Here is a 24,493-nt window from a genome sequence, read left to right as displayed (position 1 = left end):
TCTAAAAATTTTGTTGTGCTCTTAAAAGGGGCAGGCATATAATCCTCCCATTATGATTCAGGAAATATTCAATGGCCTTGTAAATACAGTATTTGATAACATGTCTCCTTAGCCTTACTGGTCATGGCTCAGCTGTGTATATTGCATAGTTTTGCAGTTGCAGGTCAATATAAAGTACTTTAATTCAAAACAGAATTGCATGTGAATATCTAGTGAAGATGTGTGCACACATGCCTGCTATCAGCAATTTCACTGTAACAAACTTGTCAAACAGACATCTTTACAGCTTTTTAATAATATAATAGGATATACATAATATTCTTTGCAGGGTTGATTATAATCCCAAAAGTAATTTAAACATATTCAATACCTAAAGGTGAGTGACAGTGTGAACTAGGGTGAAAGTGGACATTAGAAAATACTGTATTTACTAATTTTTGTACCTATCAGTATATGTTAAACACATATACATTGAACATATACATAAATGCCTGATGATTGTGTGGGAGCAGAGTAAGAAAAACTTTTAAAGTAAACCATGATTTGTCAGTGTTCTTTGGATGTTTAGAAGGAAGAACTTGAGGAAATAGATTACTACTGAACCTTATTGCATTTATTATCTCTCTTAGAAACCTTTCTTCAAGGAAGACTGAATTATAGCCAATTTGGTGAAAGGACTATAAGGTTTGGAGAATATTCAAAGAAGAAAATAAGTGATCCCCCATTTGGTGAACACGAGACTAGTTCAACTTTTAGTGACACTCCCTTTGCCTCTGAACAAAAGAGTTGAGAGATCTGCTCCTTTTACTACTCTCTGTCCTTACACTGTGGAGTCTGACACCAACTCTCTAAACACTGTCTTAAACACCTGCACTACTGACAGTACTCCAAGAAACATGGCTGACAATCATCCAGACACTAACAGTACTGACAGAATCACTAGACCTTCTGGTCGAGCCCCAAGAAATTCTACTTCAAATGCTGGCTTTTACACTGACATCAATAACAAAATTATAGGCCCTTTAATAAGTAATAACAATGTAGCCTCCTCAGATAAAACTCTCGAACCACCGGATACTGAGAGTATTCCAAGCCATACTTCTGAGAGTGCTTGCAACACTTCCATTTCTGAAAATGCACATACCCCCTCCTCGATTAATGATGATCTCAGAACTTCTGGTTCTGCCACCATTTCTGAAGACAGTCATGGAGAGACAGAGACTAAGATGGGAGCTGGAGACAATAATCAGATGTCAGGTGAAAACCAAAAGAAGAGTCAGTCATCGAATGAATCACTGAAAGGTAAACACAGGAACCCCATTTTGCTGTCAATGAAGACAGAAGCCAAATGATTGATATAATAGAGTGACATTATCTGCTCTGTTTCCTCATTACAGCTTTACCACTGTTCTAATTTATCTTTATTTTATTATTAATTGACAAACAATAAGCCTACACTTATAAAGTGTGCTGAGACATTTTGACACATACTTACATATGGAACATATAAATATCATGTGGAATTAGCAAATGCAACTAAAACTAAATCCATCATGTCACTTATCTATTAGAATTGTTTTATCATTTCTTATGTTGAAACACAAAAATGTAAGTCTACTATACTGAAATATTACTTATAATGACTAAGTCCCCCTGCTATTCAACAGCTCCCCAAACCTATTCCTCCTATGGAAGTTTACTCCCATTGACCAGCAGTTCCATCCTGCTTCTATTTCCTGGTTATCATGTTATCTTAAACTTTACCGTATTCTACATGCAAGTGAGATCACGGCATATTCATTTTTCTATGCTTGGCTTATTTCATTTTATCTAATGTCCTTCAGGTTTTATATGTTAGAGCAAATGACAGGACACTTATTGCAATTTTGAAGTCCAAATAGCTATTGCAAAATCATAGCTAGGCTGCCTTTTAAAACCATGACAAACGTTAGAATCTGTCTCAGCGATAGAGTGCTTGTGAAGAATGCCAAAAGCCATGGATAAAATTGCTAGCAACACACACACACAAATATACATGTTAAATAAAGTAATATGTCTTTGAATTATTTCTAATGTCTTCTAATAAATAACTGTATATTTCAATCCTACATACCTTGTCTGATTTTATTTAAATTGAGGAATTTTGTACATATCCTATTAGAGTATAATATATATGTTGACTGGGTTCTTTTCAAGTGTTTTAATATAAATCGTAATGAGTCTTACTAGTTTTCATAGTGATGACATATTCATAGTGTGTTCTAACTCTTTTGTTTTGGCCAAAATATTATTTTGTTTGAAGTAGTTTTTTTTCTTACTTTTAGAACACAATACAGAAGACAGAGCACAGCCATGTTGTTTTGAAATTGAAAAACCTGTGGTACGTAACACAAGTGAAGATTTCATGCCCTTCCATCTTTTCTACCTAAACCTCCAAAAATCATTGCTAGTTTTCTATAAAGCACTGTGTTAATATTTTCATAATCTTCTGCAGCAATGTAATAAGATTCAATGAGGAATCATTAAAGAGAGGAGTGGTGGCTTATCATTTAATCATAGTATTTAAGCACCTAATATGGAATTTGTCCCTAGTATCAACCAATACCTAAGAAAATTTTGTATTAAAAATTACATATTATGACTATAACATATACTTGCATTTTCTTCATTTTAGGTTTCTAACATTCAAACACGATCTGCTACTGTTTCATGGACTCTGAACAGTAATGAAAAATATGACATTGATTCTCCTATGACATATGAATTGGCACTGTCAAGCAGTGGTAAAAATGGAATCTATAAAAACATTTATACGTAAGTCTTTTAACTATTTTACATTATTTAATTCATATACATTATAAACATACTGTCATTCTGCCCCAACTTATACATAACCTGAACTTTTCACATTCTATTAAATTCTTTTTGACAGGAATAGGTTTCTAGTAGTAGGTTACCAAACCAATCCACAAAGCTCCTTAGGGTCATAGCATGTTATTCATATACCTGCTGCTCATCCAGTTGCTGGTGGTGCTTAACTTTAATGCTGGCACTCAGGGGGCAGAGGTGGGCTGAACTCTTGAGTTCAAGGCAACCCTGGGCTATACAGTGAAGTCCAAATTATCCAATGATACAGTCAAGAAAAACCCTGCCTTGGAAACTCTAGATTGATAGACTGATGCTTACAGTTTTATCTTTGAGACTTTATCTTCTTTAGTCAGAGACTTGATGTGAAAATGTGAATTTATGTACTGGATAATTAGTACTTAAACTGGTGCGATCTAATAATTCCAACCTACAATTCACTATGCTGCATAGCAGAGACGGGGTTATGTAAAATTGTTTGCATGGAAATCTTTTTCTGGTATACCATGTACTTTACAAGCACCACAAGCTTTAACAAAATGAGACTTGGAGAAGGAGGGTGAATAGCAGCAGCTACAGCAGTACAAAGAGATTGTCTGTTGTTCCTCCTCTGGTTGCCCTTTGTTTTGAGTAGACTTTGTTTACAAGTATCAATACCTTCCATTTTAGAGGGGTCTTTTTAGGATCTAAAGCTAGAACAAAGTCCTTAATGTTTACTCAGGAAAACATAGGTGTGGGAATGCAATGTCTCTGTCCATAGGATAGAGGGGATCTCACCCAGAAAGTCCCTCTTAAACTGAATGATTATGTGAGACATGCTGTTCTTCAAAGTATTTGGTATCTACACTCTTATAAATGAGCTACTTAGAAGCAAATCTGTAATATTGTGGTAACAAATATATGCAGTGGTAAATACAAATTAACTGCTTTGAATGAATAATATCATTGCTGGTGTGTGGTGTAAAGATTTATTGAATGAAGAGACAAGACAAACTCAGAACTTCTGGGTGGTGACTTTCCTGATGACTACTTTGTGCAGCTCCATCAGCTTCCTCTTGGTGCATGTGGGCAGATGGGGAGATGAATGGATTTACAGAAGTGTGTCCCCATGTCTGAACATGAGCACCTGCCTTAGAGACCTAGAGCAGCTCTGTTGTGTGTGAAATGGTGAAAACCACATACCTCCCAAATCATACCATCCCCAAAAACCTAGACATGATCCTCAATGGAGGCTGCAGCCTACTAAGAACATTATTTTGCACACATATAATGTAGTTTTAAGTGATCAAAATTTCGAGGATAATTGTGGTTCTTTATTACTTATTCAGTTATTATGAGACTAGGACAACTTACTTTACTGTTGAATATATGTGGGATCCCATATAAACAAAGGTTGTCTTCACAGTGGTGATGGTGTTACTGTGCTACTACATGATCTACAACCCTGCATGGTCTACTTTTTAAGGTAGGAACTTTGTCCCACACAACCTACCACCAGCCTGTAGCCAGCCAATTCTAATTAATGTATATGAGTTTAGTACTTTGAATTCCTACAAGCAGCCTAGCTATTAGCTGGCCAAGTGCAATCTGTATACTCATATAAGCAAGCATATTTTAAACTCATGTGGCAAGAAAATAAGAAAAAGACTCAGGAAAGGAGAAAATGGGGGGCTAGTGAGGAAGTAAAGGGGGATCGATGAGTATGGAAAGGGACCAAAAGAGCTTTATGGGGAGAGAGGAAGTTGGTGTTCATATATGAGAATGCCACAATGAATGTTGTTACTGTGTGTACTCAATATGTGCCAACAATAGAACAGTAAAGAATATGTCTGGAAACACACTTGCACATCTGGACCAGAACTATTACAATAATGTCTGTTCCCCTTTCAGAGTTACAACCATAAGAGATGCAGAACACAGAAGTGTGTCTGAAGTGGTTAGCTTCACAACACCAGGCTGTGAACCTGATCCTCCTCTTGTACCCACACTGATTAGCAGAACCAAGAACACCCTGAATTTACAGTGGAAAGTAAGGATTTTGCTGACAAAAACATCCCAATGTGATTTTAAAGCACTGTTCAGGTTCCTGAACTTTAACCATAAATGATACATACTTCATCTAATCTATATCTCCATCACCTCTCTTCACAGTGATCTTTCTTTCTGTCTAGAGACCATGACGAGTGAATTGAGAAATATAAATATACACCTGGTCTCTTTTCTAGCACTTATGTTTTGGTGCAAACCATCCCAGTTAACAATAACACCATGTCTCTGGTTCCTTAGGTGTTCATTTTAACCTCTTTCTTTTATGCAGTCTGGGAAAATGACATATAGAAATAGGGTGTGTCTCCGAGACTGTAAAATGTGGATCTAAAACTAAAATCTGAACTGGCATGTAATCAAATATCTCTATACAAATCTTTTCAGTATAAACTCACTGCATAAATATATGCTCATGATATGTGCAGGATATATATAAGGTTATATAAAAATAAACCATCATACTTTTAATGTTCTTGTTCTTTTCAGGGTTCCAATGATAATGGATCCAAAATAAATTGCTTTCTTTTGGAATGGGATGAGGTATGTTCATTTATTATTAAATGGTGATATTTTCATATAACATATTGTGATTACTGATTCCTTTCTTCCAACTCCAGATCCCCGCACCTCAAGACACCCCTATGCAAGTCCACATAGTATTTCTCTTTAGAAAAAAACAGGCCTCTCAAAAACATGAAAGAAAACAATACAAGAAGATTAAAAGTGAAACCTGAACAGAACAAAAAAATTAACACAGGAAAAAAGAGCCAAAGAAAAGACACAAGGAACACTTGACACAGAGACACACACTTTCTCAAACAAAGACTTCTCAATAAGACACAGAGTCAGAAATATAATATATAAATAAAAGACATGTAGTTTTCTTTAATTCAAGGCAAAAAATTATATGCCACAAAAGAAAATCTTCCAAATAAGTACTGAGTTCATTTTGTGTTGGCCAACTACTGCTGGGCAGAGGGCCCACCCTGAACTGTGGGTTGTACACCCAGTGAGTCTCTAGAGTCTCTCAAGGAAATTAACTTTTTTGCAACAGTTTACATCCTGAGTTAGGGATGGGGATTTGTGTCCTGTTCCCTTGCTCAGTGCTGGTATCCGATCTAGCTTAGACCTGGTACACAGGTATTTTAAAAATCACATGATATTGAATGGTTAATGTTATGACAAATATGTGCTATGGGTGGTATTTTTGAATATGGTACTATTTTGTGTGCATTGTCTAGGGTAAAGGTGAAGACTTCAAACTTTGTTACAGTGGGCCCAGGAAACAGCACAAGCTCTTTAACCTGAGCCCATCGACAAAGTATTTGTTCAGAGTAGCTGCCAAAAACCACATCGGCTGCAGGTACACTGAATTATTTCCCCACTGGAAAATCTATACAGCCATCAGCTCCTGAAATTAATGCTTACATTTCACCTTATTCTTTTAGTAATTTCAGTGAAACCGCAGTCTTCTACACATCAGGAGACAAGCCTTCAGCACCGCTGCCACCTAAGTTGAAAGAAGCAGGAGTCTACACATTGTCTCTAGAATGGTGTGCACCAACAAACTCAAATCCAAATGACACTCTCACATATGTGCTAGAGATGGAGGAAGAAAACTCCGTAAGTCTCCTTATTTCTTCCTTTTTGTACTTATGATGTTAAGAATCAGCTTTGAATAACTTTTTATACTTACTTCTCACTGGAAAATCTCAACCTTGAGTCCCTGTGTTCAGAATGGAATAAATGCACAGCACTGTTGGGCAGGTCTCCATGGGCCTCCTTATCCCACAACTGGGTGAATGCAAGAGCTCCGTGCTCTATTGAGTCTCTATACAATGAAGCCTGTTAGCATCTTCAACTCCAAGCCTGTTCTAGGTGACTCTCTGTGGCCACACATATCTTTAAGCACCTTCACAGGAATTCTCAACCCGTGTAATTTCTTCATCATGTTTCCTCATGTGGGTAAGCAACTACTTCATTTTATTCTGGCCTTCCAAATTGGTGTCAACGTGATAGTCGATTTAGAAAGCAGCCATAAATAACTGTGTACATGTTACCAAACTTTAATTCAAGCAGATAACATTGAGATGAGTTCTGGATTGTACTCATAGACTACTTGTTTTCACGTGTGCTATCTCATTACAGCTTGAAAAAAAAATGAAGTTTGAAAAATAGTAATCATCTCAAATTTTGATTGAAAGTTAATTTTTTCTCTCATAGAATACAACACAGCCAAGCAGAGTTTCCCCTCCTCCACTCCAGCTCCTTTAACCTGCCCTCTAGCAGATACACACACCCTTTCCTTCAGAGAAGGGCAGCTCTCCAAGGGATATCAACTGAACATGACAAATCAAGTTACAATAAGACTAGGCACAAATCCTCATAACAAGGCTGGATGACAGAACCCAACGTGAAGGAAAGGGTCCCTTGAGCAAAAAGTTAGGAATCTCACAGAACACCAACCTAACATCATAACACGGATGCAGAGGATCTGATGCAGACCACTTTGGGAATCAAAACCATTCATTCAGGAAGACAGTAAATTGAAGCTACACACTGAACCTAGGTTTTCTTACTAAATTCACTGTCCTCCATTCTCAGGGATTGGGTTTTAAGCCTACATATGATGGTGAAGACCTCTCGTGCACCATAAGAAATCTCCAGAGAAACACTACATACAAATTTCGGGTATGTGAGATAACTTCTAAGTTGGTATTTTCTCTTCAACTCAAACTGTATTTGGCACTTAATTCTTAGAAATTCTCATGCAGCAGACACAATACACATTATTAAACCAGATATTAATTTCCAGGACAAAATAATCTTTTTTTTTACAAAAACAGATTATTGCCTACAACGTGGAAGGAAGGAGCAACCCCAGTGGAGAAGTGAAATATACTACTCAACCAGCTAGGCCTGGATGTCCTAAAAAGCCTTATGTAGTGGGAACAATCCATGCCCGCCAAGTGACAATTGGATGGGGTAAATAATGCTTCTCTGTTGAAACTTTGTTCTTTATTTACTATTGAGAAGAAATCTTCCTACAATTTACTAAACAATATTTTCATTTACATGTGAACTATTCTGCCATATAAATGAGGTTACTTGTAAACCCTATTATTTTTCCTTATTTGCTGTTGATTTTCCTATTGCTGGCTTAACCCAAGTGAACTAATTATTGAACTTTATATGGATCTGTGAATAATCATCTTCCAAGTAAAAAGTATTTATATCCAATACAAAAGCCATAAATAGAACTATGTGTTAAAGATGAATGTCAGCTTAATCAGAAGTTACAACTATACATATTTATCGCCTATAAACTATAAATTATTCCATATCTACTTTTTATTTTACTCTCTCCTTAAAATTTTGAAATGCTGTCTAATTGCTTGATAGTGGATTTCACATGTATGTGGCTTGTATGATGTTTAGAGATTATTAGTACAGCAATGTTATTATGACAATGTGCCATGGTTATATTTTTCATAAATCTATAATTAATGAGATAAAATGTAGTTGAAAAGTTGTGTTTTCTTCTCTTAGGCGTACCCAAAGACAATGGTGGAATGAAAATTTCAAGTTTCAGTTTAGAAGTTTGTGACAATTCAGATGCTGGTAAGGCAACACAAGTTTTAAAGGCTATTTTACTTTGAAATGATCTTATACTCATGTAGAAATTATTGAAAAATTGTACAGAAGTCCCCTATAAAACTTTCACTTGGCTTCACCTAATAGAATGGTCTCCTGTAGAGATGGTGCTATTACCAGTACCAGTATATCTGGATTACGGCACAAGTATAAACCAAAACCCAGCATATAATTAGATTCCTTTGGATTTTAATAAGAAGTTATAATTCTCTGATCACTTAAAATTTTTGTTTAATTCTACTGGGAATGAAATTATTTAACAATCATAAAAATATGATTGTATTTCGGCTGGATAGACGGCTCGTTGGTTAAGGGCACTGACTGCCTTTCTATGGGTAATGCCTCCATTCCCCAACAATCACATGGTGGCTCACACCTATAGGGTGTGATGCCCTATTCTCATGTGCCTGAAAACGGCAAATGGACTCGAATACATTAAATACATAAGTAAATATTTAAAAATATTATTGGATGGAGTTATTTCCCAAAATGAGTGCCAACGAGCATACATGTGATATGTAGATTGTATATATAGTTTATGTCCTGCATACAGTAACTGTTGTGGTGACCTGTAACATGTATGCATGATTTATGTAGAAACTGAACCAAAATTTTCTTCTTCTTTCAGCAAATCACTGGAAAATAATCTACAATGGCACTCTACAGGAATTCCTGTATGATGACCTCCAACCAGGCACCACATATAAACTGAGAGTCTTTTGCACTTCACCTGCAGGCCAAAGCCGTGTAAGAAACAGGAAAAGAAAAGTTCTCCGATAGAGAATTGAAATAAACTGTCATATTACTAAATGTTTTTTGAAGCTGGTCTTGGATTTATTACAATAGTAAAATACTTTGTATTTCTCTTAGCCTTCAGGTGTATTGACAATTCAGACGCCTACTCCTCCTCCTGAGTCTTGCCAGTCACAGCCCTTACGTGGTAAAACCAAGGACAAGGATGCCAACCTTCTTGGTAAGTGAGGCTTCCTTATGTGATTGACAACTTTTCCTAAGTATCCTGTCTTGTCACTTCTGCTTTTTGTGCCTGTGTTCACATCTGGAAGGTATGTTTCATTTAGAACAGAATTGAATAATTCTTAGCAAACCAATCCTTGGTAACTGACAACCCAAATTAAATGTCTAAATCAAATTATGAAGTTACTTGATAAAATAGGCTTTGAGGATCTAAGCATTTTTAAAGAGTTGCCTTAACTCACTCTACAGTATGTTGTACTGTTTTAAAGAAACATCTCTAAGAACTGGGGATTTAGTCTGGAGCCAAATGATGGGATGTGTGCTTCGTAGTCACAAAACACTAGGTTACATTACCAGTATCAGGGTCATTTTGAGCTGGGAAGCAAAACTGACTATGTTTTACATGTTTTGTAGACAATCGATCTGTCAATGGGAAGTCAGAAGCACTTGTGCGTGGCATAAAAGGAAAAGGTTCTCATCAGGAGAGAAAGGAGCACCCCAAATCTGAAAAGAAATGTTCAGTAAGTAAATTAATGCCTGATGAACCCATACTTTCTGATTAAAAACACAAAACACCACTGGAAAAGTTATACTATTCAGGTGAGGAAGGATCAGTAGAGATGTGGTGTATACAGACTAAAGACACAGTGAGGTACATCCTGGGCCTAGAGTGCCAGGTCAGCCCAGAGATGAGTCACATAATTCTCCAGGGTGGAAAAGTCTTCGTCTGCCCTAGGTAGTAAATGGTATCAACACGTTTGGACAATTTCAATGTTTCAAGGAGGAGACAGGAGAGTCTCTCAATGCTGATGGTGGTGGACACTGTTGTAAGGAAAATGCCTTTACCTCCATATTTAGGAGACAGAGTGAACAATGCTATAGTATAGGTAGGTAGGGAGGTACATTAGTCTGAAAGTAGTTAGGTAGGTATAGACTCAGGATAAATGATAACTTCCCTGTTCTCAGGTGAGGGCAGGACCCTAGCAAGTGTACTGAGCTGCTCCTGTTTAAGAAGGAGGAAGTTTGCCTCCTCCACTCACTGAGAATTGAAACAATTGACATTCTCATGATAACAGTCATCAATGGTAACCCAACAAGTATGGGGGATTCTTTAGAGAGCTACGCTCAATGAACCAATCCATGGTCCCAGGAATGGGGGGAATTGAGCTGACTGTAAACCTAAAGGGAGTCATTACTGCCTCTGAGTAATGGAGACATGTGTGTGTCACGAGAAGGGAGTTGTCCATAGCTGGGAGCATCAGGGATGCTGGAGGGACGGGCTGTCCAGAGGCTGCAGGGTAGAAAACCGATGTGACCTGACTGCAGGCAAAGAAAGAACTAGAGGAGAAGACAGGAAAAAACAACTCAGTAAGAGACAGATGGAAGGCTCTGACGTACACCTGGAACAGTCTTTGCCTGAAGCTGGAGACATAAGGCTCAGGTATTTGTCATGAGATCCTTTAGACAAAGACAGGCTGGAGGTAGTCAGAGCTAGAATTCCCAAGGACTGCTCAAGCACTGAAGAGGTATAGGTGGGGAGCTCTTGGGAAAGAAAGCACCCTTGAAATCTAACAGTGGGATGTATGTGTTTGAGGGAGCTGTGAAGTTTGGGGGCAGTCAGTGTAAGAGGTCTGGGTTCATCTCCACTAAAAGGAATAGAAATAAATAACTGATTTCTGGAAAGGTAGCATGATTTTAACAAGCACAGAATGAATATACATGTATCAATTCATATAAAAGAAATAAAACTAGTTCTCAAAAATCCCAAAGTACTGAACCTGAGCCTAGGTGATGTAAGTATCCCTGAAGCCAAGAAAGAAATCTACTCCATATATTAAAACACTTAAAAATGTCCAATCCAAAATGGGTTCACTGGAGGAATCTCTAAATCATTTAAATATAAGTTAACAGTGACTTTACATCATCCTTTCCAGAAAATGGGCACTAGAGTAAAGCCATAAACCAAGCCAGCAAAATGAATTGTACACAGAGTCTCAAGTACTCAGTGTTGAAATACCTTACACCCAGAGGCTTTGCTGGCCCTGAGCAATATAGCAAGAATCTCTATCTCAACGTATGAATGAATGAATGGATGGATGGACGGACGGACGGATGGATGGATGGATGGATGGATGGATGGATGGATGGTTGGATGGATAGATGGATGAGTGAGTGAACAAAAGCTAGACAGTTGGCTCACCAGTTAAGAGCACTGGCTGCTCTTCCAAAGGACCAGGGTTCAGTTCCCACCCTTCACATAGCAGCTCACTACATCCTGTAATTCTAGTGCAAAAAGGTCCAAAACCATCACATGGAAACACATGCTGTCAAAAACCAATGTACATCAAACGAAATACAGAAACTCCTTCGAAAAATAAATAAGCGTTAAATTAATAAAGAAGAATAATAAAAATGATTTGTTAAAATATCATAAGAGAAAATACTTGGGATTTATCCCTAGCAAACTCAAGATACGAAAAGCATAGCCCACATAATGGAGAAGTGGTTAATTTGATTTACTCAAAGCTTAAAATGTTTACTTCTCCACCCACAATACGGGATGAAAGTGAATGTAAAGGCTGGGAGATAATACTTGTGATTCATATATCTTGCCAAGGAGCAGGGCCTAACATATATAAAGGGCTCTCAAAAGTCAACAGTGAATTGAAACACTCGGTTAGGAAATGGGTAAATTACTGACTGCAGAGAATATGCAGATGGCAGATAAGCACATGAAGATGTTCAGCATTGTTGACTAATAGAAAAATGCACAATAAAATACTTTTCCCTATCTTTCATGCTGCCTAAGCTAAGGGGTAATGATAACACCAAGTGCTGACAGAGACACTAGGAAACTGATCATTCACGTGTTTCTGATGAGAATTATAGTCCTTCCCAAAAACAACACAGTAGCATCATATGTATATTTGTAGGAGAGAAAAACCAAAATTTGCTCAGATATCTTTCAATAAATGTGTGGCTAAATAAACTGCCATACAGCTATACACACTGTTCAGTAATAAAAGTGAATGATTTATTAATATATGAAATAGCTGAAAGCTCTCCAGACAGTTGACTACTAGGAGTCTGAGCCTGCAGCAGAGTTTATCTGTTGCATTATTCAATTTATGTAATATTGTGAAAATCTCAGAATTGTAGGAATGATGGCTAGAAATTAATTGTTTGCATAGAAGAAGGAGAGTATGGGAAGATACTGTGGCTACAAGAGAAATACCTGGGAACCTGTGGGAAGAACCTCTTAAAATTGAAGGAGTCCTAGTCACCGAATTAAACTTGAGTACACACACAAATGAGTGCACACAGTTCTGAATGACATCAGTGGGTTTCCTCAATGGTGATTTCCTGGTGTGATATTGGACTACAGATATTGAAAATGTTGTCTCCAGAGGAAAATAGGTACAGCATATGTGTATACTTATCATCTCAGAACAACAACCAGAAAGAATGTTGTCGCAAAGTAACTGAAATTCATTAATTTGATGGGATTGCAGCAGAGATACAAACTGAAGCACGAAAAATAATAGGGAAAAGCTTAATGTGGGGTGAGACTTACAGTTATAATTTTCCTAAAACATCTACATCAACAATATCACCTTACTTTCCTCCATGTGGTCTCTTTATGTTCCTAAAAATGCAGCTGGCAAGTCTCAGCTTTTTTTTCTGCAACATAGAAACAAATATGTAGTGGATGAATTTAGGACTCATGGTTTTCCTATGCAACAATATGGTCCATGTGCGGAAAATGGTTGAAAAGAATCGGAAACAAAGTATGTGTTTTTCAGGAAGTAAATATAGCTGGCCTTGGAATGTTAGGAGGAACTGCAAAAGTGACCACACCTGGAACGGTACCAGCAATGGTTCCAATGTTACAAGAAGTTGAAAACAAAGTGCCTGCCAAGCTGTCATCAACTTGCATAGCTATCCGGTGGGAGGAGCCAGACTGCCATGGCTCTCCTGTCACTGGATATAACATTGAATACGGAGATAAAAAGATCCTGACTGTCAAAAGAGTAAGCGAGTATGTTCTGAAAAATCTACAGCCCAATACTACATACAGGTAAGTCCCTCATATCTTATTTTGGGAAAATGAAGAGAATGTTGAGAATATACACATTTGTGTATTATATACACTTCAGATGCCTCTTGAAAAGAGTTCTTCTTCATAGGGGAAATTTGATAACAGTGAGAGACCATGTCTGCTCTTCACCTATAATTAATTCTCAATAGTAGTAATGTCCGGGAAATCTGACTTGTAATCAGTATAATCATTCTAACATAGATAGAGTGGCTTGGCTTACAGAAAGAAAACAATTTCATTTACTAAATATGAATTCATACATTTGACATTTCCCACTAGAATCAGAATTCAAGCTTTCAATCATTATGGACTAAGCCCTTTCAGCCCATCAATAAGATGCAAAACCAAATCACAACCACCAGAGCCTCCACAGCTTAATTGTGTGGTCTACGAACACCAGAGTCTGAGACTCAAATGGGGCACAGTCTCAAGAAAAAAATCACTTACCAACTTTATCAGCTACACCTTACTAATGGAAGATAGATCTGGCAGGTAACTGCTCTTCCCATTTAAAATCTACTGCAGTTTGAATTGTTATGTCTTACCAGGCATGCTAGCCAACACTTGCTCTTTCCCCGTGTCTCTGTCTGTCTTTCTTTCTCTGTCTCTGTCTCTCTGTCTCTCTGTCTCTCTGTCTCTGTCTCTCTCTCTGTCTCTGTCTCTCTCTCTGTCTCTGTCTCTCTCTCTCTCTCTCTCTCACACACACACAAACACACACACACAGACACACAAACACACTTGATTTCTATAGGTCTTTTGGTTTCCTTTGTGTTACTGGCTAAATTTGACATCTTAATCTTTATCTTCTTCCTCTCAGATTTTCTGTTGTTTACCGTGGGCCGGATGTGACTCACAAAGTGCAAAAGTTGAGTGAATATACTCAATACAAGTTTAAAATCCAGGCATGTAATGAAGCTGGCGAAGGACCAGAGTCTAACATCTACACTTTCACTACAACAAAGTCTCCACCTACTGCGCTTAAAGGTAAATGGTATTCACAGGCAGGAACCATTCAACTGGTGCTTCCACAGAACATATATCAAACTGAGCAGTAATTAGAAAATACTAGAGTCAGAGAGGAGACCATGCTCAGAAAGACACGTGCTACATGTGTACTGTCTCATGAAAATGCTTCCTTCTAAATTCTTATGTAATGTGTTCAGGTGACAGTAACTCTTGGTAGAGGCCAGAACACTAGAAATTGTAAGGTGGTTCAACATTGATATGAAATCTCTCCTCTTCAGTGTACTGCCAGCTGAAATGCAGTCAGTTAAAACAATGGTGCCTAGATGATGGTAATGCATCTTCTGTTCTGAATTCTGCCCATATCTCCATAAGTCCCATTTTCGTAAAATGTTAGCATAACGACATGAAATAAAGAATGTACTCCTTTCTGACTCACACAATTGCTGAACTCCTAAGACAAAGTTTTTATTAATATGTAAACAATTCTAAATATACAAAGTACCATATAAATAAAATACAGATTATTCTAAATGTAAAGAGGCACTATTAAATGCTATATAATTTAAATAGAAAATCTAACAAAGCACTATTAAGTTATAACTTTGTTAATGGTTCTCTATAATCATGATGGTTTATGGTATAACAAAATTATTTCCACTAATAAGTACAGTTTGTTGAGTGTAGTAGTACATGCCTTTAATGTCAGCAAAAAGAAGACACAGGCAGGGGAATATCTGTGACTTCAAGGATGCTTTGGTCTTTATGAAGTTTCAGGCCAGCCACAGCTACATAGGAAGACCTTCTCTCACAATCAGTAAATATCTTTTTAAAGTATTGCTATATATTTCTCATAGTACATATACTTATGTTTGTAATGATTGTGTGGTTGCATGAGTCTTTTTCAATATATTCTAAATCATTTAAAAAAATACCTGGGGATCCACAACATATGCAGACACCAAATCCAAGCACTATAGCTGATCTTAAGATGTACATACTGGCAGGAACCAGATAGAGATGCATCCTCAGGGACTACATCATATAGATACAGCTGAGCATGCTTGCAGTTAACCATGGGTCTGCACTTGGGGACCCCAGTGACTGTGCTATACAAAGAACCTAAGGAGCTGAAAAAGGTTGCAACCTCATGGGAAGAACAAAATTATCAACCAAACAAACAATCCTAAACTCCAATGGACTAAAACACCAACCTTTGTGAGCACTTTGAGAGACCTATTGATCCAGTTTCATATGTAGTTGAAGATAGCAGTGTCTGGTATCAATGTGAGAAGAGGCTTTTGTTCTAGGGAGGGCACCTTTCCCAGTGTATGGGAATGCTAAGGCAGTGGGGTGGAGAGGGAGATTAGGAGGGAGTGCACCTTTGTGAAGGCAAATGGAATGGGAGGGAGAATGGGAGGGGGAAAGGGATAACATCTCAAATGTAAATACAAAGTATGTAATAAAAAAGAAAAAATTGAAATAGTTTAAGAACAAAACTAGAACCTTCTAAAATGTTACTTTTCCCCCAGCACCTAAAGTACATCCACTGAATAACAACTGTTGTGAGATCAAATGGGAGTCTTTGGCGCCAATTAAAGGTGATACCATTTACTGTCTTCAAGTCAACACTGGAAAAAAGTCTAATCAGGTATATTCTCTCAAATTTTGTCTTTAACATTGGCCAGGCATGGTAGCATATATCTCTAACCTCAGCTCTTCTGAGGTATAGGCAGGTGGATACAGGGACTCTGACCATATAGCAAGTTTGAAGGTAGACAACTTGCCTTAAAAAATGCCACATTATGGTGGAGTATGCCATTTATCCAGTAGTTGGGAGGCAGAGGCTGGTGGACCTTTGAGTTTTAGGCCCCCCTAGTATAAGGAGAGATAATTTCAAAGATAGTCAGGACTTAAAAAATAAAATTATAGCTCTATATCCAGCTGAGCATTGCCCTTTGGCAGAGAGTAGGTTATTTTTAAAGGTGTTTGGAGTAACTAAATCTTATCCCAATTTTCCATCACATCCATAACATTTATGTACATAATCTTTACTGGGAGACTAGCTTATTCATTTCATTGAATCATTACCATTGAATCTATATAGTATTTCTTGATTTTACTGGCCATAACCAATGGTTCAAATACATAATGCAATTAAGCTTTAACGGTTGAAAGGTTTACTATGCTTTATTCAATAAAACTATCCCATCAATACTGAACACCCTCAGAACATTAGCAACTTTGAATACAATGTTTCTTTTGTTATGAACATGACCATGAAATTGTTTTCACCTTATTGTTGTAAAAACCTATCCAATGCATTTTTAACTGGAAAGACAACTATAATTTTCATTTCATCCTTTTTGCTTAGATTTACAAAGGACTGAACACTTCCTTTTGCTTTTCGAACTATCAAGCAAATTCATGCTATCGCTTCAAGGTGTGTGCAGGACTCCGATATGAAACCTCCGATGGTATTCAAGAGCTGTGGGGGCCATATAGCCCCAGCGCTCTGTTCTCAACATACAAGCATCACTCCAGGCATGGCAAAGGCAGTGGGGGTAAAGGAAAAGGCAACCACCGTGAGAAAGAGGGAAAATACAATATAGGGGTTGCATTTGTTTCTGTTTTGTTTGCTCTTGCGATTCAGGACTTCTTATCCATCTAGTCTATTCCTTTAGAAAAAAGAAGGCAAATTATATCCAATTTAGATATATGTCAATGTTTACGCTTATACTAAGGTTTATTGTTAGAACGTAGATACATCTCAAAGCTTATGCTTACACTCAATGCTTATTGATGGAAAGTAGTAACAGAAAAAACAAATCAAAACAAAAAAACAAAAAACATCAAAAACAAACACAAAGGCCCTTTCTTGACTTTACAAACCGTATGACAGTAGAAAAGAGATTTCTAAGGAAATTCATGGACCATTTTTTATTGTCCTGTCAACAAACATTGGCTGGTTATATAAAACTTCCTCACCTGCGGAAAGTACTTTCTGCCCTCACTTTTCAAGTTCATGTTTGCAAAAATTTTATGATTATGGAATAACAACAGTAATTTGGAAGATTTATGGAACAAAATAAAAAAATCACTTCTGTCTGTGCTGTTAACATCCATATGAAGTAATAAAAATGTATCTACCAAACTCCTTCCGTATGCTTATTTGTTCAAAATAACTTATTCAGCTATTGGTTTCTACCCTAATAGAGCCTTGGTGAGTTTGTTAGGGTTTGCTAACAGAACAGAGCTGGAAGAATATATATTTACACACACACACACACACACACACACACACACACACTCTCACACACACACACAGACAGTATTTATCAAGAGAGCCTAAGAGTATATGTGGTCTATATAGTCCACATGATTGTCTCCTGACAAAAAGGCTGAGTATTAGTAGTTGTTTCATCCACAAGCCTGGATGTCTCAGCACTCCCAGCCTGGTGCTAGAGTCCCTGAAGATTGTTGGATTTCAGATTGCATTGGAATCCTGGAGAAGTTGGATTTAATACCACATACCAACAGGATAGAGAAACTTGCCAAGAAGAGTGAAAGAAAGCAGGCAAACAAACAAACAAACAAACAAACAGAACACTTCCTTGTCCTGTGTTCATTTAGTCTGCCACCAGAAGGTTCAGCCAAAATCTAGGATCAGTCTACTTACTTGAAGCAACATAATTAAGGAAATGTTTCAGATCAAAAACTCAGGTGACAGAAGATGCTGGAGAGGATGTGGAGAAAGAGGAACACTCCTCCATTGTTGGAGGGATTGCAAACTGGTATCATCACTCTGGAAATCATTCTGGTTGTTCCTCAGTAAACTAGACATGAGGGCCCAGCAATACCACTCCTGGGCATATACCCAGAAGAATGGATCCAGAAAGGGTGGTACATTTACACAGTGGGGTACTACTCAGCTATCAAAAACAATGAGTTCGTGAAATTCCTAGTCAAATGCAAGGAACTAGAAAATATCATCCAGAGTAAGTTAACCCAGGAAGCCAGGGAAAAGCTTAAATGTCCATTGTCTATGAAAGAATCCCTGAAGGAAGCAAAAAGGCAAGAGGTGCTGGTGGTGCTCCACCCTCAGCTCCATGCACCTTAGCTTAAGACACCTCTCACTTGGAATCAAGAACTAAATCCAGACTTGAGACTTGAAACCCAATGCCAAGCAAGCCCCCATATCCCCTGTCCCTTATCCTCACGCTGAGCATTTGGACTCTTCTAATGGCTAGGGGACCACATGCACCAGCACCCCCTCTCAACCTCAGGTGGCAGAGCAGTGAAAGTATCCAACAAGGGGAGATGAATTAGTAAAGTAAGACTAACGCTTTTTAGTGCAGCTCAGAGCCAGGGACACTATATGGAGATTTAATATCTGACAGGGCCCAAAACCCCTGCTGCCCAGACCAACATTTTTAGATGGAGCCTGGAGACACGCCCAGCACCAGGTAGGAACCTACTTTCTGGTAAGACTGACTTTCAAGCTATATGACCACAAGATGTCACAGAGTAGAAAACGGACCTGAGGACCTGATCCTAAACCCCTAGTCTCCCCCTTTCCTTCTTTCATTCAGGTCCCTCCCTCCCTCTGCCTCCCATGGCTCTTTTGTTCTGCCTTGTAAGTGTGATTCCAACATCCTTTGTTGGGCCTTCCTTTCTGTTTAACTTCTTTGTGTATCTGAGTACATACTATGCATGTCCTTTTGGGTCTGGTTTACTTCTTTTAGTATTAGGCAGAGGTCAGCGATGCTTAGAAAAGACTTGGAGGGAAAATTGAAGGCCTTGAAGGAGATAGAAACTCCAAATGAAGACCAACAGTGTCAACTAACTTGGACCCATGAAAGCTGTCAGAGACTTAGCCACCAAACAAAAAGTATACACTGGCTGGACTAAGGAACCCTGCACATATTTAGCAGAGGACTGCCTTGTTCTGCCTAAGTTGATGAAGATTTGCCTAATCCTGTAGAAAATTGATACACTTGGGTGGGCAAAGATACCTGGGTAGTGGAACCCACTCAGAGAAGGGGTCAGATAAGGAGAGGAATTCTGTAATGGAAGATCAGGAGGGGGGCTGTGTTTAGGATGTTCAGTAGAAGAGATATAATCTAATAGTAAAATGGAAGAACTTAGAGTGTGTTTTTCTAATGATTTTTTAAAATTTTTGGTCATTTGTGCCCTGGGCTAGCAAAATGCTCCAGATCTACTGGCCTCTGCTTCCTAAAGGGTGGGGGTATAGATGTGATGTGTGCCACTACAGCTAACCTACAAAGGTTCTTGAACTGAAATATATACTAAGTGAAATTTAAAGCATGATAGAAAGATTGTGTAGTAGGACAGATTAAAACAGGAAACAAAATGAGGAAGCTTTTAGACAAGTTACTTGGAAATACAGAATCAGATGATAAAGAAAGCTAGAAGACAAGAAGAAAGTATGGGAACTCAAAGACAGCATTAGAAGAATGTTAAGGAATGCAAATAAGACAAGGATCCCAAAAGGGGAAAAAAGCTTGTTCAGAAAGATAATGAGGGTATGGTAGAGAGATGGCTCAATACATTTTGCTGTTCTCACAGGGGGTGAGATGCTTTCACCTATTCACAACAGTCTGTTAACTCCAATTCCAAAACAGCCCTTTTCTGGCCTCCTCAACATGGCACACACAGTGGTACACAGATACACATGCAGGCAAAACAGGCATGAACATGTACTAAAATAAATCTTTTCAAAAGAGATTCAGAGTGGTAGCCAGAAGCTGGAAAGAACCTATATGTCCTTCAACAGAGGAATGGATACAGAAATTGTGGTATATTTACCAAATGGAGTATTACTACTCAGCTATTAGAAACAATGACTTCCTTGTTGCGCGCCCTACGTCTCGCCAGCAAGAAAGACGGGTGACAACAGGATTCTTCTTCGAACAACCTTTATTGTACAGTACTCTTGAGCAGAGACCATGTGGAAGAAAAGCGCAGTGCCTATAAATGCCCAGGAGACTCGTGTTGCTACCTGATTGGTGTGCCCTTTAGTATCTCATTAGCGTGCCCGAGAGCGGGCTGTGACGTGTGGTACATTCGCACAACAGCTCTGTTTGCTGAAACATTGGCAGGAAGCCGACACCATGTATTGGTGAGGCACAAACGGCTTCCAACATCCCCCCTTTTTTTCTTAAATAAAACATGGCCGATCAACCATCAGGCTCTTGTTTGACCTTTAGGGTTCGAGACCATGATCAGCAATAATTTTGGGTAAGGCACCTGCCTGCGTGCAATGGGAACAAGCCCTGCAGGGTGCAAAGGCTGCCTATGTGTAGGACTCCCATTCCTGGTGCAATGCCTCAAAGACTCAGGGTGTAAGGGCTATCCAGACACAGACCCATCACTTTTACTAAGCCAAACAGAGGGAGAGGTGCCTATTTCGAGTGCAGCAAGAGCTTGCACTATGACCACTTTGTCACGTTGTTGTTGGGTACGAAGTTTGCACACCATCCAGAGCAGAAACACAGTCCCTCTGCACAAAAGCATGCCAAAAACTACCTGATAAGGCAAAAGTTCTATTTTCCCCTAACCCTGCTATCTCAGTGTCTAAGGGCAAGTACGGTACATCAAAGGTTTTATTGGTGCCAAACAAAGGAGGAAATAGTTTTGCATCATGGCGAATGGCCATCGGTATTGGAAACACCGACAGAATCCCCTATCGCGGTTCCGCTTGCATCGTCATGCAGGACAGGCTCATCAGAAGCAGGTGGAACAGCATCTTGTTCTGGTAGCACTCGACGTGTTAGACATTCTGGGATCCAAATCGGGCTTTCTTCTCCCTGTGGAAACACACAAATAGCTCCCCTGGATCGTATTAAAATAGGATCCAGGCCTTTCCAATCACCAGTGAGGACATCTTTCCATGTTACTAACTCTTTAGGTGGAACGGGCCATTTGTCCATGGTGCTTGGCAGCTGAATGGCCATGAGCATCCAAATTTAAAAACTTGAAGGTAAGAAGTATAGTAGAAATGGCCATTTTGGGTGTAGGGGGCACCTCTTCAATTCTCCCTTTTTGTTTGTTTAAATAAACCTTTAGGGTGTGATGAGCGTGTTCAATGATGCCTTGACCCTGAGGATTATAAGGCAATCCTGTCAGATGTGAAACTCCCATGTGATGGAAAAATTGCTTGAAATTTGCTGAAGTATAGGCAGGACCATTATCTGTTTTTAACACTTTAGGTATGCCCCATGCACTCCACGCTTTAAGACAATGAGTAATAACGTGAGAAGCCTCTTCTCCCGATAAAGGAGAAGCAAAATGACTCCTGAACAGGTATCAATGGACACATGTAAAAGATACTGAGATAATTGTTTAGAATAATTTGCAGTTTTAGTAAAATTTTCATACTGAATACTGGTCACACATAATCTTGAGGACTTCCATTGGCAGCCCAGCTGGGCAACCTGCCACAATATATCTATCTGTTCTTGAACCAGATCAATTTTCTAAGGTATTATTATAAACAGTTTCTATATTAGGAGAAAAGGTAAAGAGGTCCTTAACTGCCCAACATACTCCCCGAGATTGGCAGCCAGTCCAAGGAGGCAGGGCTGAATCTCTTCTTCCTGTACAGAAGGGTGACCACTTAGGTTGGGCTGGAATAGACAAATTACCCTTTGGCTGGGAAATAGGCCAGCAACCGGCAATCCAGGTGGCATTAGCCTCCCCAGGTTTTTTGTATAATTAGCAGTGACTCCATAAGTTTGGACTGACTCTGCCAACTTTTTAACTTGCTTATTTATGCTCGAGGGGGTGATAACTACGGACATCATTATCATCCTCGAACACGAGAAACATTTGCCTGATGGCATGGCGTGTCTCCGGTGAACAAAAGGAGAACTCGCACTTTCTCTCTGGATAAAGCGGAAGAGCAGAGGCTACCGCTGCTTTAAGAGCTTTCGGTTTCGCTACAGGAGTCCTCCACCCCGGATGATATCGCTCCACCTCATATTCTGCTGCCTCCTCCTCTAAATCTTTCTCTTCAGACTCAAACAATTCATCCTCTAACTTATCTGCCAGCTCTAAAGGTTTTTGCTCTTTTAGCGGATACAAAGTATCCTCTCCAGGAAACTTGTACTTCGATTCCCGGGGCTGAATTCTTTCCTCTCCCAGCAATCTTTCCGTGGGCTGTCTCGGTGGTCTTTCCGCCTTTGAGTTTTCTTTCACTTTCGTTTTGTATTGCGCTACGTTTCTGACATATTCTGGACATGCCTCTCGGAGCCTACCTGTTTTAATTTTTGTTCCTTGCGCGCTCCCAATTTTATTCCGCTCCGTTTCTGACTTGCCCTCTTGGTACAGCGTGATAACTTTCTCTCTAACTTCCACAGCGATATTGTTACAACAGTTACCATGAATGCAAGCAATAGCCCTTCTACTGCCGGAGAGAATCCAAAGAGGGACATGCCTCCGTTTTTGGCATGGTCTCTTGGAGCACTGTAAAATCCAAAGAGGGATATGTCTCTCGGAGCTTACCTATTTAATTTACCTTTTCGCAGTTCTGAATCCACTTCAGCGGCCTGAAGGTTCCCCTTGGTGCCAGCGATGTTAAGGCTTCCCGGGTTCCGGCACCACTTGTCGCGCGCCCTATGTCTCGCCAGCAAGAACGATGCGCGACAGCAGGATTCTTCTGCGAACAACCTTTATTGTACAGTACTCTTGAGCAGGGGACCACGTGGAAGAAAAGTGCACTGCTTATAAATGCCCAGGAGACTCGTGTCGCTACCTGATTGGTGCGCCCTCCAGTATCTCATTAGCGTGCCCGAGAGTGGGCTGTGACGTGTGTGATACATGCGCACAACAGCTCTGTTTGCTGAAACATCGGCAGGAGGCCGGCGCCATCTATTGGTGAGGCACAAACGGCTTCTAACACTTCCTGAAATTGCTAAGCAAATGGATGGAACTTGAAGCTATCATCCTGATTAAGGTAACCCTAGTCACAAAAGAAGACATATGGTATGCACTCAGTGATAAGAACATACTAGCCCCAGAAAGATCTGAATACCCAAGAAACAATTCACAGACATTAAGAACCTTAAAAAGAAGGAGGGCCAAAATCGGGATGCCTCAGTCCTTTTTAGAAGGAAGAATAAAACCTTCACGGGAGGAAATGCAAAGTCAAATACAGGAACAGGTATTGAATAAAAGATCATTCAGAGGCTGCCTTACCTGGGGATCCACCCCATATTCAGCCACCAAACCTAAGCACTATTGCTGATACCAAGAAGTACTTACTGGCAGAAACCAGATAGAGCTGCCTTGTCAGGGCCTCTGCTAGTGCCATAGAGATACAGCTGAGCATGCTTGCAGCTAACTATCAGATTGAACACAGGGACACCAATGAAGGTGCTGAAGAAACGATTGAAGGAGCTGAAAGGGATTGCAACCTCATGGGAAGAACAACATTATCAACCAACCAAACTCTCCAAAACTCCCATGGACTAAAACACCAAACATTGAGCACATCTTGCATCTGTACCTGAAGATAGTAGTGTCTGGCATCAATGTGAGAAGAGGCCTTTGATCCAGGGAGGGTACGTTTTTCCATTGTAAGGGAATGCCAAGGCAATAGGGTGGAGAGGGGGATCAGTAGGGAGTGAACTTTGGGGAAGACAAGTGTAGGTGGAGGGGGGATGGTGCTGAGTGGGGAAACGGATAACATTTCAAATGTAAATACAGAGAGTATCTAATAATTTTTTAAAAGTAAAAAAGTAAATAATTCATATTGAACAAAAAAACAAATGAAAGAAAAATAATGTTCTCAGACATTAAGGGCCAAGAAAGTTTAGGACTTTCAAACCTGTCCTATAAGAAATGCTAATGAACTGAATCCATGCATTC

The 24,493-nt window shown here is 39.2% G+C and overlaps 1 protein-coding gene across 1 annotated transcript in view; it reads left to right on the top strand.

The window, feature by feature from the left end:
* Positions 1–839: 839 nt before the first annotated feature.
* The window catches only part of LOC308414626 (fibronectin type III domain containing protein 3C1-like), a gene marked incomplete at its 3' end in the record, with an annotated part of 94,434 nt that continues 70,780 nt past the window's right edge, over positions 840–24,493 (top strand). Inside the window, exons 1-19 of the mRNA XM_080909865.1 lie at positions 840–1,302; positions 2,325–2,380; positions 2,675–2,814; positions 4,271–4,330; positions 4,756–4,894; positions 5,398–5,451; positions 6,153–6,274; positions 6,360–6,534; positions 7,516–7,602; positions 7,758–7,896; positions 8,461–8,532; positions 9,194–9,312; positions 9,436–9,538; positions 9,955–10,061; positions 13,344–13,618; positions 13,919–14,131; positions 14,457–14,623; positions 16,135–16,253; positions 16,977–17,187. Of these exons, the coding sequence (XP_080765991.1) occupies positions 897–1,302; positions 2,325–2,380; positions 2,675–2,814; positions 4,271–4,330; positions 4,756–4,894; positions 5,398–5,451; positions 6,153–6,274; positions 6,360–6,534; positions 7,516–7,602; positions 7,758–7,896; positions 8,461–8,532; positions 9,194–9,312; positions 9,436–9,538; positions 9,955–10,061; positions 13,344–13,618; positions 13,919–14,131; positions 14,457–14,623; positions 16,135–16,253; positions 16,977–17,187 (2,764 nt within the window). The 5' untranslated portion in view covers positions 840–896. The remainder of the gene's footprint in view (positions 1,303–2,324; positions 2,381–2,674; positions 2,815–4,270; positions 4,331–4,755; positions 4,895–5,397; positions 5,452–6,152; positions 6,275–6,359; positions 6,535–7,515; positions 7,603–7,757; positions 7,897–8,460; positions 8,533–9,193; positions 9,313–9,435; positions 9,539–9,954; positions 10,062–13,343; positions 13,619–13,918; positions 14,132–14,456; positions 14,624–16,134; positions 16,254–16,976; positions 17,188–24,493) is intronic.

Source organism: Micromys minutus, assembly GCF_963924665.1.
Source record: "Micromys minutus genome assembly, chromosome: X".
In the NCBI taxonomy this organism is placed as follows: domain Eukaryota; kingdom Metazoa; phylum Chordata; class Mammalia; order Rodentia; family Muridae; genus Micromys; species Micromys minutus.
The sequence above is the reverse complement of the archived record's forward strand: the minus strand, read 5'-3'. Positions and strand labels throughout refer to the sequence as shown.